Source organism: Trichechus manatus, unplaced genomic scaffold (genome assembly GCF_000243295.1).
Source record: "Trichechus manatus latirostris isolate Lorelei unplaced genomic scaffold, TriManLat1.0 scaffold00051, whole genome shotgun sequence".
Taxonomy (NCBI): domain Eukaryota; kingdom Metazoa; phylum Chordata; class Mammalia; order Sirenia; family Trichechidae; genus Trichechus; species Trichechus manatus.
Window position 1 is genome coordinate 1,456,738 of NW_004443987.1, and position 16,101 is coordinate 1,472,838.

A 16,101-nucleotide genomic window follows, 5' to 3' on the forward strand; every position below is an offset into this window, starting at 1 on the left:
CCCATGTGTATAGTAATGACTAACAGAGGCTGGCTAAACAGCCTCCAGAGATGTGGTGTCCTGAAGAACACTTCTTTTTTATGACTCAGCATGACATCGGGATTGAATGAGAAGGAATTTCACAAACTCCAAGAAGAGGGGAAGAGTGTAGCTAACTTTGACATTCCTGGATATTTCTCCCACCTGTAATTCCTCAGTGCTCCCCAACTCCTAGCTGCCTTGCCATCCATATAGTACAGGGTTAGACACACTTTGAAACCCTCTCACTGGACTTCGGTTTCTGATAAGATTCTGTGGTTTACAAAAAAAAATACCACTAGCTTCTTGCCTGAAGAGTCAAGACTGATTTCCTGTAATAAGAGTGGAGGGAAAGCATACCTAGAGAGGCTTTAGTGGGAGGCAGTTTAAGTGAATCTGGATGATATGTGCATGGCAAGGTTAGAGCCATCACTAAGCTGTTTCCCAGTGGTCTCTGACAGAGGGATGTGTTTCTCTTCAATAAGCAAGCTTTCTTCACTTTAGTATCGAGTAATGAGCCTATTCTACCATACCGCAGGCCAGCTCCTTACATTCTCCCTCCTCTCAGAGATGACGTTTCCATCCCTTGAAAAATCAGAGGTTGTGGAGAGATTTTTTTCTTAGCTGCTGTAGAGTTTCTCCCCTGTGTGTGCGAGCAAATCGGTAACCCTTTCTCATTTGTGAAGAGAAGAATTGTACTGATGATAATAAAAAGTTCGGTAGCTCCATTTCTAATCCATCAATCACAACCATGTATTGAATTTCTAGTATGAGTTCAACAGTGTGGTTGACATGTAAAGAAGTAGTAGACATGATCTGAACTTCATTCTTTCGGCACATTTATCAAGCATTTACTGTGTCAAGGACAGCGGAGGTTGCAGTGAACAAGGCATATACAACCTCTGACATCCAAATCCCTAATTAATCCAACAAATATTTGTTGAGCTTCTGTTTCATGCCACATACCATCCTGGGTACTTGAGAGACATCAGTGAACAAAACAGACAAAAATTCTGTCCTTACGGAGTGGAGGAGACAGCCATTCAACAAGAATGCACTTAATTGCAATTGTGTGCTTAGGGAACTGACCTTTATTGGGCATCTACTATAAGCTAAGCACTAGGGATACAGTGGTGAGCAAGACATGTGAGATCTTTGATCTCATGGAGCTTACTCTCCAGCCCCCACAAAGCTTATATTTAGTAGGGGAGAGAAGGGGACATAAATGACTAGAAAACAGTACAAGACCATACAGTGATAAAGTGTCAAAAGCTATGGTATATACTGTGAAGACTTTAGGGGGAGGGGAGAGGAGGGGGCACCTGGGAAAATATGGGCCTTGATCTGCTCTCAGGCAAGGGAAATGACATAAACAAGAGCTCACTGTTAGGTCAGAGGGGGATGGGCTAACCGGTCAAGAGGGTTCAGGAAAATGGTAGGAAACAAAGTTGAATAAATAGGATAAGGCCAAATTATGGGGTCTTTGACAATGCGATATAGGAGTTTACAGATCATGTGTTAGGAAATAGTGAATTCATTATATGGGTGAGAGAGAGAGAAAGACTGAGAGATAAACACTGAGAGAGAGAGAAAGAGAGAGAGAACAGCGAGCAATGGAATAAATTCTACCAGGGTTATCTTTCTAAACACCCCTTCACTGGCTCCCTCATGGCAAAGAATCCAGTCTGAGCTCCTTAGTATAGCACACCATACTCTTTACAAGCAAACGCCACCTATGTCCTCAGCCTAGTCTTAAGCATTCGCCCTCTGGCTCCTCATCCTGAACACACTGAGCTTCTTGCTCCTTTCATACATTGGTGCCTTTGCACAGGCACATTTACTCTCCACTGTATTCCTTTCCCTCCTCTCTTGGCCTGTTGAAACCGTATCTATCTTTGCTTCTGTGAAGTTTCCTCCCAGGCGAGACAGCAGTGGTTTACTTTGTCTTCTTTTTCCCTCACAGCACTTTGTACATGCCTCAGTTATGGGACTTTTCACACTTACATAATTGTTCTTTACTTATCTCTATCTCCTCCTAGACTGTGAGTCCCTAGAGGGCAAGAACTTTGCCTGAATCTACTTCATGTCCCCAGTAACTAACACAGGGACTAGCACATGCTAGTATGAGGAGGCTGCATAAGGCCTCACGTCACATTTAGAGCTGGAAGAGCAATACAGAAGGGTGGCAGAGAGGGGTTAAAGGGGAAAGTGGGGTGGGGGGAGGTATGGAAATCACAGGAGGATAAAAGTAAGGGGAGAAGTGAGAGGAGAGGAACAGCATTCCTGGGAAGTTCTGGGATGAGTAACATGAAAAGTTTCACCAAAAAAACAGGTAGGACAAATTCAGCAAAAACCATTTCTTCAGCACCCACTATGTATGGAAAACACTGTTAGACACTGTGAGGATATAAAATTAAATAAGACAGACACCTCTCCGTAAGATTTGCTTCAGAAGACAAACACACAAAGATACTGACAATATCCAATCATACTAAATTTCCTGAAGTTTGTAAAGTTCAGCTTTTAACTTTTTAATATTCAACTTCAAGACTTTTAATATGAAGTCTCTAGGCAGTCAATAAGATATTGTTTTAAGAAATATTAATTATGGAAACTGACTTGCCTAACTGAGATCTTAGCAAAGCTTAACAAGGTTAGATTAGAAACAACTTTCTGGGAATAGGGACTAAGGCTAATTGACATGGAATTGTGAATTGTAATACCAATCAGAAGTATTTCTCATTTCTATGTGTCCCAGACTGTAAGTTATGAGCTTTTTGAAGAAGGGGAGATCAGGGCTGGAAAGAGAGGAAAGGATTCATGGAAGATCTGAAAGGAGTGGATGGGGAAAAAAAGTGAATGAAAAATAGACACAGAAGAGAATTTCAGAGAAAGAATAAATAGGAATACACAGAAGACAATAGGAATAAAAAAGATATTCTTCTTCAGGAAGCTAATTTTTAAAACTGTAGATGTGAATTATCTGTTTAAATGATGAGGGGGCAATCCGATGGCTGTAATATAAAATATGAGATATTTAGAAAATAAGTAGGAGGTGCTTTCAAATTTCATGACAGATACTTTGCCAAAGGTAATTGAAGGGATGCTAGAAAAGGGATTAGAAAATGAAAATGGTAGGGTTATAATGTGAATAAGAGATAAGTTGTATTCTGAGTGTAATGGTTGGTGTCTTTGTACTAGTTCTTAAGACAGAGAGTAGTAATGTCCTAAGACATTATCCAGCAGCTCTCCTTAATTTTTCTGTTTTTTTGACAGTGTGATACTGGGATGGCCTAAATATTTCATTTTTTATTTAACTTAAGTTATCCAACCTTGAGTGACTGCTATGTGGTTGCCCTCAGAGATCAATTATGACCAATATGCTCAACAGGGATTGGCTGAGCCCCAACTATGAGCTCATCAATAGAGTATTATGTCCTAGGGTACTTGGGAGAATATAAAAGAGAGCGCAGGAGCCCTGCCACACTGGCTTTTCCGTAGTTTCTGAACATCTAGACGGCAGGATGTAAAGCAGGCAAGTAGAAATGCAAAGCAGGTACTGTAGTCATTGACTAAGGGTTTGAGCAATTCATGGTCAGACTGAGTTTTAACGTCTAGAAAGAGGTGTCTGGGGGAGCAGAATTGGGGTTGAGCTGGACCTTGAGTAGCGGGCAGGAATTTTGAGTGAGTTTGGAGGGTGGGCAGGGAGTAGGCTCAGGCCTTGCTTATTGGGGAGTTAATCATACTAGCCTGTTGTGGAGCAGAAAATTCATGTTGGAAAAGCTATAGGAATTAAATTGAGATTGTATTTGTTGAGTTTTACTCTTGCCTTCTCTCCAACAGCTCAGTCACCTAGGAGGCAATCCTGCCTATCCCAGACTGATGGGGCAGAGAGTTCAATACTTTGTCTTTCTGGTTCCACTTCTTAATTTCTCCCTCTTTCTGATCACAAAATTACATATTTGATGCTGAAACCTTGGGGAAAAGGAAAATACTTAACTATTGTTGCTGTTTGTTTTACATTCAACATTTAGTAGGGAGTCTTGCGCTTTCCTTATTAGCTTCTTGTCACCTTCAAGATTAGGTTTAAATGTCTTTCTTTGGCATTTGTTGAATGTAGAACCAGCAGCAATGATACTTAAGGAAAGCATTTTCCTCCCCCTCCTCTCACGTTTTCTGCATCAGACATGTATTTTTGTGATCAGAAAGAAGAGGAAATTAAGAGGTTGAACCAGAAAGAAAGTATTGAACTCTCGGCCTCGCCAGTCTGGCATAGGCAGGATTACATGCTAGGTGATTGGGCTATTGGAGAGAAGGTAAAAGGAAAACTCAACAAAAACTCCAAGCGCAAGGCAGAATAGGGGAAAACCATCGAGGTCCTTGCACTTCGAGGGCTCCAAAGAGCCCTTGTTCATGGTTAAATGCCTGAGTACAGCAGTCTTTGCTTGGGTTATTCCCAGGCGACAGCAGTTTGTACAACAGCAGCCACGTCTCATCACAGAGTAGGCCCCGTTTCCAATGAGGGAAACTGAAGTTGGCAGGGCTTTAGTCCTAGGCAAGTTACTTAGCTACTGAACCGGTTTCTCCATCTGTAAAATGTGGACCATAGTAGTCGTGACCTCATAATAGGGCTTTTGTGATGTATGCATGAGGTAACACGTATCAATCACTAAGCAACAGTGCTTGGTACATGGTCAATGCCCAATATTACAGTTATTAACACTTTAAAGAATAAATTTATTTTAGGGAAACATTTTTAAAATTGATTAGATGGGATTAGATGCCTCTTTGGTCTGGGTTTGGATCAAGACTGAGGCCTAGGTTTGGTGGCATGATGGTGGGGGGTGTAGCAGGGTGGGAAGCAGTGGTGTAAGGTGTTGTGGCCATAGGAATATTCATTTTCATGTCAGCTTTTGGTTTAATTTGGCACCGGCTGTTGTTCAAACAAAGCAGCGTTGTGAGTGGCAGAGGAAGGGAGCGGAGAAAAATCAACACATTCTTGGAAATGAGATGTAGCTTGTGCTTTAACTATTCAATTTTTTTCTTTAGCTGCAGAAATGTTTCTTTGCTCTCAGGTTTACAACAAAAATCCCTTCCAGGACATGGTACAAACCAAAGCTTCAGGGGAAATTTCCATTAAGATGACAAGAAGTTAGCAAGACTACCCTTAATACTTGTTTGTTTTTTAGTACTAGGACCCCTCAGATAAGGTCATTTTAGCCTAGGGAGAAAGCTTTCATGTACCTAGAGCCCCTCTCAAGGTCATCTTCTATAACTATGGCCTATGCGATACTTTAAATGTTGAATATCTGCCACATTTCTTGATGACTTTGCCTCAAAGTGTTTATAGGTGTATCATTTATCCATTCTCTCTGTGTTTGTGTTAAGCCTTTCTAATTTTAGGGTACAATTTTAGTATAAAGCCTGGCAGTGAAAAGAATTCATTCTCTGGTAGTTGTTCCCTTGGACGTCAAAGGTCTGGCATGATGTTACAGGAACTAGTCCTAGGTCAATATTTGAAGCACAGTGAAGCTCTGTGACCAAGTCAATGGAACTTTCCTATTTTCTGGTTCTGTGGTATATGTTTAAAGCAAGGTTTCAAGCAAAGTAGTTTGACTATCCACCTCTCCTCTACCAGTGCAGGACTTTTTGCAATAGCAATATAGTAAAATGCCATTGTGTAGATGATGGAATAGATTGGATAGGGAACGGATGTTGCCCTCTAACCCCATCCCCTTGAGAAATAGCACACACCAAACTTTGGAATTCTTTCAATAACTGATGATGGTTTCCCACAATTCATTCATTCTTATGCCCATTTTTTATCTAGGGGGAAAAGAAATCAGCCAAATCCCACCACTCAGAGATAAATTTCACTTTTCAGTGTTTGTCTAAACACGTGACTGTACTTATTGCTTTGTCATCTGCTTTTTTTTCTCCCTCTCTTTGGAAGTAGATTTCTTGTGGATATTTTCCTATGTTATAAGATATTCTTAGGTCACGTTTAACCTTTTTGTTCCTTTTTTTCCCTGTAGGGTGCCAGGGGCCGGAGAGGCCGAATCTTTCAGCGCTGCTGGCACTGCTGGTGATAGAAACAATATGATGAAGTTATAAGGGCGGGGGGGGGGGGGGCGGTGCGGGTAAGATTCTTGGAAAGCGAAAACATGAAGAACGCTCCACTTCAAGACCTGTGCAATTTCCGACACTAGAACCTTTGTATATAGTTTTTAGTAACCTTCTGCAGGGGGCGCTCGGCAATGGTCGCCCCTTTCCGGACAGCCTCCCGGACTTTACCCTCTAGAAAATTGCACAGTGTTTCCGGCTCTTCTCAGTTGTAGGCGCTCGTAAGGTTTCGGCAGTTTCCGGAGAAACTCGGGACCTTCGCGGCTCGCTGGCTCAGTTCCGATCGCCTGGCGCGGTGGTGCAGGGTCTTAGGCGAGTCATGGCGTCCCCGTCTCGGAGACTGCAGACTAAACCAGTCATCACTTGTTTCAAGAGCGTCCTCTTGATCTACACTTTCATCTTCTGGGTGAGAAACGGCGTCGCGCGGGGACTGGGAGGGGGATCCCAGGCTTGGGTGGGAGGTGTGACCTCGAGCGGAGCGGAGGGCGCCGAGCCTCAGGTCGGGGGTGGGGAGGGAGGCGCGGGACCCCGGCGCTGGCGACCAGTTGCTGGGGCCCGAGCTCGGCCAGAGAGTCTGGGGGGTGCAGGACAACGGCAGCCGGCAGGCTGGGCTGGGACCCATACGTGCCTGGCGTGCGAATTCCATGCGGGGCGCGAGGAAGGGGAGCACGGAAAGGGTCTCCCCGGACCGTTGGAGAGGCAAGGCTTGCTCGGCCCCTCTGAGGGCTCGCTCGCTTAATGGTCTTTCTCTTTTCACTGCTTCGTAAGAGGGGAGTATTGCGCAGGTAAGTATGGGATCGCTCCGCTCCCGCCAATCTATCCTCGAGCTGGCTTTTGTGTACCATCCCTTTGTACCTGAGGCTGGGGATGGGGGAGGGAAGAGTTTCTGGAACTCAGAAACTGTTTTTTTTTTCCCTCCAAGAAAGTTTTCTTAAGGAAATTTTGATCCCTAGGGCAAATATCCCATGGACTTGTGTTTACACAAAAAAAACGATGAAGTTTAAGAATTTTGATAAGATGCCTTGTCTGGTTGCACCCTGATTTTGCCCTACCTACGGCTATCTAGGAATCCAGTGTAGATTTATCGCAGCCTGCCCTTGTGTGCACATCCCCTTCCTATTCTCTTCCCTTCCCCCTCCCGCCCTTATCTGCGGTCACCAGACTGCTCAATCTGTTCTGACTCCTATTGTCTTAAATACCTAGGGGTTTATGGTTTGAAGATGCTGATGCTTACAGTACATAACTGTTTCTATTCTGTGATTTCCCACATAGATCACTGGTGTTATCCTTCTTGCCGTTGGCATTTGGGGCAAGGTGAGCCTGGAGAATTATTTTTCCCTTTTAAATGAGAAGGCCACCAATGTCCCCTTCGTGCTCATTGGCACTGGCACTGTCATTATTCTTTTGGGCACCTTTGGCTGTTTTGCTACCTGCCGAGCTTCTGCGTGGATGCTAAAACTGGTGAGTCCTGCGAATTGATTCTTGGTTTTAGAAAACTTTTGTGTTTGAAGGTTTTGTTTTCTTGGAATTGGCCAGAGCCCTTTACAGTGTTTCCTGTTCCTTAAGAAAACTTACCAGCAGTTGAGCTGCCAATTCCCACTTTCATTTTGTTAACTGTGTTTTCCTTGCCCTCAATAAAAAATATGCTGACTCCCTTTGCAGCTGGGATATATCTTATTTATGCTGACTTGGACTTTCTTTTTATCCCTCAGTATGCAATGTTTCTGACTCTCATTTTTTTGGTCGAACTGGTCGCTGCCATCGTAGGATTTGTTTTCCGACACGAGGTAAGTGCGATTTGGGAACCTTAATATGTGTATTTACTTACAGCTGTATTTAAAGCTTACTTTTCAACTTAGAATTCAGAGTTCCTGATTCCACCCTGGGGGAGAAAAGTTGATACAGTAGTATACACTGCCCCTTGAATAAAATACATGTTATCATAGCACTTTGAACTTGTAATAGGTAGACCACTGGTCAGATGCAGGTGTTTCTTCTTTGACCTAGGAACCAAAAGAACTTTCTAGAACCTTTGTTTACTGACATTGTATTTCTTTGCTGTAGATAAAGAACAGCTTTAAGAATAATTATGAGAAGGCTCTGAAGCAATATAACACAACAGGAGATTATAGAAGCGATGCTGTAGACAAGATCCAAAATACAGTAAGTAGTTACACTTGGTGGCTTCTTAAGAAGGGAACACATTCCCTATCCCCTCAGAGAGGAGGATATTATACTAGTGCTGACAGGCCCTACCCAACTGAGGACGGCCATTTTAACATATTAGAATGGAGATCATAGAAATAGAGCACAAATTACAATCTTAAGATGATGCAGGTTAAATATTATAGTTTAAAAGTAGTAATATGTACTGTAAGTGCTTTTGTTGGATTTTTCAGTTGCATTGTTGTGGTGTCACCAAATATACAGATTGGGAAGATACTAAGTATTACTCAGAACAAGGATATCCCAAGAGCTGCTGTAAAACTGAATGTTCTTCGACCAGAGATGCAAGTAAAGTAAACAGTGAAGTAAGGAGGGTTTTTTTTAATTATTCAAGAATATTTATTAATTATTCAACAATACTTCAGTACTTAAACAATTAAATCCAGAGTTGACTTGACTTGAGTTCACACAACTAAAAAAACATTTTTTAACGCATAATGCTAAAGGTGGAAATGGTTGGGAATAAGAGTCCATGCCCTTTTTTTTTTTTAATTCTGTTGCAAGCATTGTGCTTGAAAAAACACTGTTTTTTATATGAAAGGGAATAGATTTCAATAAAACAGTGAAAGGCTACATAGTAGCTAAAGCTTAATGTTTGTTTTCCTTCCTTTTAGGGTTGCTTTATAAAGGTAATGACCATTATAGAGTCAGAAATGGGAGTTGTTGCAGGAATTTCTTTTGGAGTCGCTTGCTTTCAGGTAAGTCCTTGTAGTTGCTTAGGAAATGCTTTGACCCTCTTAGAAAGATGAGGCTACCACGTTTAGGCTTAATGGCCTTGCTTCAGGGGTCTGGATAGTGAGGGCATTTTCAGAGAAGCCGCATATTTTGTGAAATCAAAAAAAAAAAAGTAAAAGCATTGATATAATTCATCTTGACCTATATAATTGATTTTTGAAAGTCTAGTTTTAATATATTTCTAAAATACCATGGCATGTCTCTAAATCTGCACTGGCTAATACAATAGCCACTAGCCACCTTTGAAAGATTGTAATTTAAATAAAATTAAAAATTCATTTCCTCAGTTCTGGCCATATTCCAAGTGCTCAATAGCCACATGTGGCTAGTGGCTACCATTTTGGACAGTACAGGTATTAACGTTCCAAGAAAATCTCTGCCCTTAGAGTAAGAAATTTTTTCCAAAACTTTGACTCCTGAATTTTCATTGAGTGCTTTTTGTCAGTGACAGCAGTGGTAAAACATCACTTACATTCTGTATTCACTGTGTAGGGAATTACAAGTGAAAAAGAAAAGAAAATAGACCTATCTTGACCTCTTTAATCTCTTTTCTTGTGTGTGTTTAATTTTGCTCATATTTTATTTCCAGCTGATTGGAATCTTTCTCGCCTACTGCCTTTCCCGCGCCATAACAAATAACCAGTATGAGATAGTGTAACCAGCATATCTGCAGGCTTACTCCTCTCCAGCTTTAAAGTGAGTTCATTTTTGTCCTCAGCTTGGTTAGTGTTGTTTACTCCAGTCCATGCCTATGATGGACTGAGTTTGCCAAGAAGGTCTTGTCCAACAGTGTATTCAGATCTTGTTGGGGCTCTGTCAGTCCTACATGCCTAAATAGAAGGTATGACCAAAAAAAAAAAAAAAAAAAAACCCCACAATTTTTTAGCTACAACTTGCCTGCATGAGCTTCATTTATGCAAAAGAACAGCCCTCTGGGTCTACATACACATGTCAGCCTAAAGCTCATAAAGAATCCCATATTGGCATTTTCCCTAGTCTTTTACCTAGCTGTCATTTAGGAATACTGGCAAATAAATTAATTTTTTTTCTTTAGTTTTAGGACACTTAACGTCAACCCTTAGAGAAAGAAATATAAGATCGCCTGACTGGAAGACCACTGACGCTGCTTACCAGTAGACTGAAAAACTGCTGAGACTACTTACCAGTAGACTGATTCAATCAAGATATTTGTCCAGTATGTTCTAAGTCCACCTTCTGTCCCATTCACATTAGATCTTTGAAGCGCCCCCCTATCACCCTGAAACACTGGAAGAGCTAGTAAATTGTAAACAAAATACTATGTTCCTCTTGACTTATTTTTCTCACTGTAGGGTCTTTTTTTTTTCTTTTTTACTAAGGGGGTCTTTGAAAGGCTATTTTGAATGTGCTATTTTGATGTAGTGTTGTAAGAAGGAATTGACCCCTCTAAATGTAGTGTAATAGAAACTTGACCCCTCTGAGCTGCCCCCTTCCCAGCCAAGGTTATCTGGTTTGATTGTATTTTGCATCAAGAAGTTGAAATGCTGTCATTAGAGCCAGAGACTCACACTGTGTAATACAATTATGGTCAGTACTTGGATAGCACTCATCAGAGTTGCCAGGTGGTGGTAGTGGTCTCTGACCTAACGCACTCAAGACTGAAAGACACTGTGTTCTGGGACACATCAGGTTTCAGCACACTTACACTTGCCTCCAAATTAAGGTGTTTGTACTCATGTTTATATTTTCCCTATTGTCTGAAAGGTTCTAGTCACTACTTTAATGATGTCGGAATTTATTGTATTTTCCTTAGGAATTTAATTTCATTAGCTTTAGCTGATATTTTCTTACTGGGTTGATATGCTTGGTCAGCTTTAGTAGTCTTAGTTTTGGCTTGTGCTTTTCATTAATAAAACTTTTACAGAATAAATACTGTAATCAATAAATATTGTTTTCCTCTTAAATAATTGTGTTTTAACTTTTAGAAAATCTGGTATGGTTGTTTTCTCCTGAGAAAGCTAAGCCACGCATTTATACTTAGGGTACAGGGTTTTTTATTTTTTATTTTTTTCATTTTTTTCAACTTTTATTACCTTCAAGATTTTTTTTATTGTAAATATATAGGTACCAAAACATTTGCCAAAAAATTTGCTGTTTCAACAATCTTCACAGTATAGTTCAGTGACTTCTGTGTTCATCATGTTTAATCGTTACCCTTAACAGAAGCTCAGTATCCCCTAAGCATTGTCTTCCTTTCTCCCTCCTACCACCTTGGGGTAAAGTTTTTAGATAGGAAGGGTAAATCTGAGGCCTTGACTGTCTTTTAAAAAAATTAATAATCTCTGTTTATAAAAACTATTCCCTGTGAAAGGGTTATGTTCCATGCTACAAAACAGTGTAGACTTGGTATTCTGAAGATCAGACTTTTTTGAGTGTATCATTTGTGCTAAGAAGTTGGAGAGGGATATGATCTGTATGTATCTTCAAGGTAATAAGGAAATTAATAATTGTTAAAATTTCAGTTGAAGTGGGGAATTATTTATTTGGTTTCAGGTTTCTTTATACATCCATTGGTGGAACTATTTTCTATTGCTACACAGTGCATAAAAATCCCTCAATATTGAAAAACTAGGAAAAAAATAATGGAAAGAAGAGAAAAAAAAAATCACACATCCCACCTTAAGGTTTGTTTTTTGGATGGCCAGTTATAAAAGTCCCTTTCAGTACACGTGACTAGCTAATGTATATACATGCACTGCCCCACAGGATTTCCTAGGAACAGCTGGTGGATTCGAACTGCAGACCTTTTGGTTAGCAGCCATAGCTCGCTGTAGCTCTTAACCACTGCACCACCAGGGCTCTGTGTATGTGCATGCTGGATTGCAATCTATTCTGAGAGTAATGAGTACCCTGGTTTCACCTGATTATAACTGGTGGCAAGAAAAGTTCACGCATCCTTAATAGGTCGCTAATTAGAATAGCTGGTTATGGAGAGGGGATCTAGTGATGTAATTCAAGCATAACCTGCTTCTACTGGAGGCAGTAGGTCTGTGTCTTTCCGCAGGGACAATAATTGCACTCTGAGTGGCCTGTGGCCTGAACTCTGGGCTTTATTACAAAATTCCTTTGAGGGTTAAAAAAAAAAAAAACAGACGAATTGTACATATTACTCCACAATAGCTGCACATTTAAATTTAAAATAATGCCCCTCCATCTTCTATGTGCCAAATGTATCCTGTGGGTTATCTTACCTCCGGGCACCAGTTTGCTGCTCCAAGGTGGCTCTGAACTCCACTTTGAGAAGCTGAACTATGCAGACATACTTTGTGAAAATGTGGAAAGCTTCGTAGCTTTGGCCTATTTTATGTGGGTTTTTGGTTTATGTTGTGTCAAACTTTTGTGGAAATAAATGCCTCACACAAGGTTTAAATACTATTTCTATTTTTCCTCAGAGTTTACACAAGATTCTTGTGAAACCTGATATTTTTAACCCTCTGTTTTTAACCCTCTGTCAGAATCTAAAAGCTGATACTTTGCCAAGTGATAGGGCCAACCAAACCTGTTAAATTATGAGATACAAAAAAATGTATACTTTTTTTGTGGAACAGGAAAGTTTGATACCTCTGGACTATTCAATGTGGGCTTTTGTTTGCAGGGAAAAAAAAATCTAACACAAGATATATAAATACTGTCTCTTGTTTTCATCACGGCTTACATAAGATACTTTGAGATTTGATTTTTTTAAAGATTTCTGCCCTTCTAAGTTGACACTTTGCCTGTGATGTGGCCAACCAGACCTTTTTTAATTAAAAAAGGAAAACAAAAGGGCTAGTTTATCAGAAAAGAATATATAAACTCAAACAGCTACAGGGAAATGAGACTTTCATTTTTAAGCCACCAGTTTAAAACTTAGTCCAGATTGCTTGTGAGAGAGAAACCATTATGATTTAATTGCAGCTTTTCTATTAGGTATCCCCTACCCCATGGAGCTTAGTAGAGTTAGGCACTTGTAAGAGCATAGTAAATGCTAATGGAATAAATGAATGAGCGAGTGAATCTAATTATAATGGCTCTTTAATGTTCTGTGTGAAATAAATTGTTGATCTAAATATCTCATTCTATATAAGCCACTGTTTATATAATAGAGAAACCACCTGCCCCGTCAGAACCCACTTAACCTCCTACAGTTGGGCTCCTGGCCTTATCACTCCACAGGAACTGTTCTGGGAAACCACTGCTAACTTCCTCCCGGCCAAATCAGTTTTTGCTGCTTCTCTTTCTTGAGCTCTCTGCTGCATCTGATTTTTGTTTTGACCTTGTGATATCCTGCTTTTCTTCCCTTTTATTGCCTCTTCTAGTTTCCTTTGCTGTTTTAATTTCCTCCTACTTTTCAAGTGAGGTTGCCCTGAAGGGCTTGTTTTTGACTTCCTGCCCTTAGATTATGCTTACCTTACTTCAAGAATTAAATGGATGTGATCGTAAGACCTAGTTTCTTACTCTCTGGTTTTGCACTTTAGTTGTGTGTTAGTCATAGCAGTTTGCTTGTACCCACCTCCCCACCTAAAACTTGGCATTCTGAACACTTCATAAAAATTGAAAAACATTCCTACTCTGACATCTAGTACATGGATAGTAGGCACTCATTTGATGTTGACTGAGCTGGCTCCTTCACCAGGGATGACACAGTTGATAGAGGTGGGGGGAAGTAAATCAGTTGCTCAGAGTTGATTATTGCTGACTCTGCCACATGGATTTATCAGTGACCATGAGTTCTTTGGGTAAGATTGTTGTACTTGATGTGTTGGTGCTCTCACTGCCACGTCCTCAAAGTTTTTATCAAAAAAAAAAAAAGCGATTAAAGTAGTGAGTTGTAAAAGGTCTTCTCTCTTCCAACAGAAGTTTCTCACCACCTTTTCTGGAAAAGATAAGCCTAGCAGCAAAATACTCGAAGCAAATCAAACTGACATGATGTTTGCCTGGATATAGACAATCAATTAACAAGTAGGTGTATACAGTGCATCGTAGGTGACACGACTACTCGGAATCATCACTAGAAAGATAGAATAGGTACATTTTGTAAACAGGGCAGCACCCCTGGGGGTACAGTATAAGAGATTCTGACAGGTAAGCGATGGCATCCACACCTTTTCAGTCTATCCACAAAAGCTGTGCACTTCCTTGGCAGGAAAATGACATATGAGAGAAGGTAGACCCTTTGCATGAGAACTTTTTTTTTCCCTACTCAGTTTCTTCTCCTCCAGGGGGGAGGTAAGAGAACTACTGTTTACTGAGCACTTACTAATTGCAAGATATTGTGCAAAGTGTTTCAATCCATTTTTCAGATTAACAACAATAAAAAAGCTGAGGCTTAGATTAAATAACTTGCCCAGGGTCACACAGCTAGTAAATGGCAGATCAGGGATTTGAACTTAAATCTGCCTAACTCCGAAGCCCATGGTTTTTTTTTTTGTTTTTAATTGTTGAAAAATGTGTATGTAACACAGCATTTGCCTACTCAAAGCCCATGCTTTTATCATTGCATTTTGCTGCCTCTTGATAGCAAAAAGACATTGGGGAGTATGTAGCACTACTCCATAACCAGGGAACAGAAGTAAAGAAGAAAAGATTAATTAGTCTTTATTGAATATTAAATCATTTAAAAGGAAACCTTCTTAAAAAAATAGTATCTTATTTTCTCACAGTGTACCCTCATAGGGTGTTAGTAAAGAAGTGCTAATTTATAATTAATATATAAATACATATTAAAAACAAACCCATTATTCTGAGTAAAATAAATTAGACACAAAAGGATAACTATTGTGTCTGATTTATTATTCAGACAATATTCAGATCAGGCAAATGCACAGAAACTGAAGTTTATTAGTGGTTACCAGGTGGGAGGAGGGACTAGGGTGTCATTGCTTAGGGGGCACTGCGTCTCTGTTAAGGGTGACGAAAAAATTTGGAAATACATAGTGGTGATGGTTGAACAACATGGAGAACATAATGTCACTGAATTGCACACATAATAATGGTTGAAATGGCAAATCTTTTGTTATATATATTTCACCACAAGAAAAATTAACAAAATAGACAAAAAAAAAACAAAACAAACCCTGTCCTTGCTCCCCCAGCCCCACATTATCAAACCAAGGAAATGATTACAAAGAGTTAATCACAGTTTAAACATTAATCCCCCCATTTTCTTTTAATCATTTTATTACAGTCTCATGCTCCCTGAAGTCTATAAGCTAATAATTCCTGTGTTAGTTAAGATACTCTACAACACTTAGTTGCTTTCATAATTTATTCTTTTGTGAATACCTTTATTAAGTGAAATAATATCCCAAACAACAAATCTCTGCTACACAAAGATGGTGCCTGGCTAACACTGTGGGCCACTCTGACCGGGATCACAATAGAAGGTCCCGGATAGAACGGGTAAAAAATGTAGAACAAAATTCAAATTAAAAAGAAGAAGACAAGGCTTTTACTGGTCTGAAAGAGACTGGAGAACTCCCGAGACTACTGCCTTAAGACAACCTCCTAACTTGAAACTGAAGACACTCCCAGAGGCCACCCTTCAGCCAAATAATAGACGGGGCTATAAAATAAACAATAACATCCGTGAAGAGTGTGCTTCTTAGAAAAATGGACTATATGAGACCAAAATGGTGACATTTGCCCAAAACCAAAGATGAGAAGACAGGGAGGGACAGGGAGACTGGAAAACTAATTTGCTATGTGAACTTTCACCTAAAGCACGATGAAATGTTAAAAACAAAACACCCCAAAACAAACCTCTGCTACACAGATACACACATCTGCTGGAGGTAGAATCACTATCACCCTGTAGGCACAAGTCCAAACTAATGCTTTCATTAATCGGGTTGGTTTGCACATGCGCACATGATGCAAATAAGCTATCCCCCAACAGGACAACAGCAATTCTGAAGCAGCCAGCCCCCTGGCGTGCCCCAGCGGACTCAGGGAGTTCAGAGTTGCACACCACAGCTCAGG

General features: G+C 40.3%; 1 protein-coding gene across 1 annotated transcript; it reads left to right on the top strand.

Annotated features, from left to right (window-relative positions):
- The first annotated feature begins 6,325 nt into the window (after positions 1–6,325).
- Positions 6,326–10,972, top strand: TSPAN6 (tetraspanin 6). The gene is made up of 8 exons (XM_004377540.3): positions 6,326–6,547; positions 7,414–7,602; positions 7,854–7,928; positions 8,206–8,304; positions 8,541–8,672; positions 8,982–9,065; positions 9,692–9,798; positions 10,157–10,972. Exons 1-7 carry the CDS (start codon positions 6,461–6,463, stop codon positions 9,758–9,760), a joined length of 735 nt encoding a protein of 244 aa, XP_004377597.1. The 5' UTR covers positions 6,326–6,460; the 3' UTR covers positions 9,761–9,798; positions 10,157–10,972.
- Positions 10,973–16,101: the final 5,129 nt, after the last annotated feature.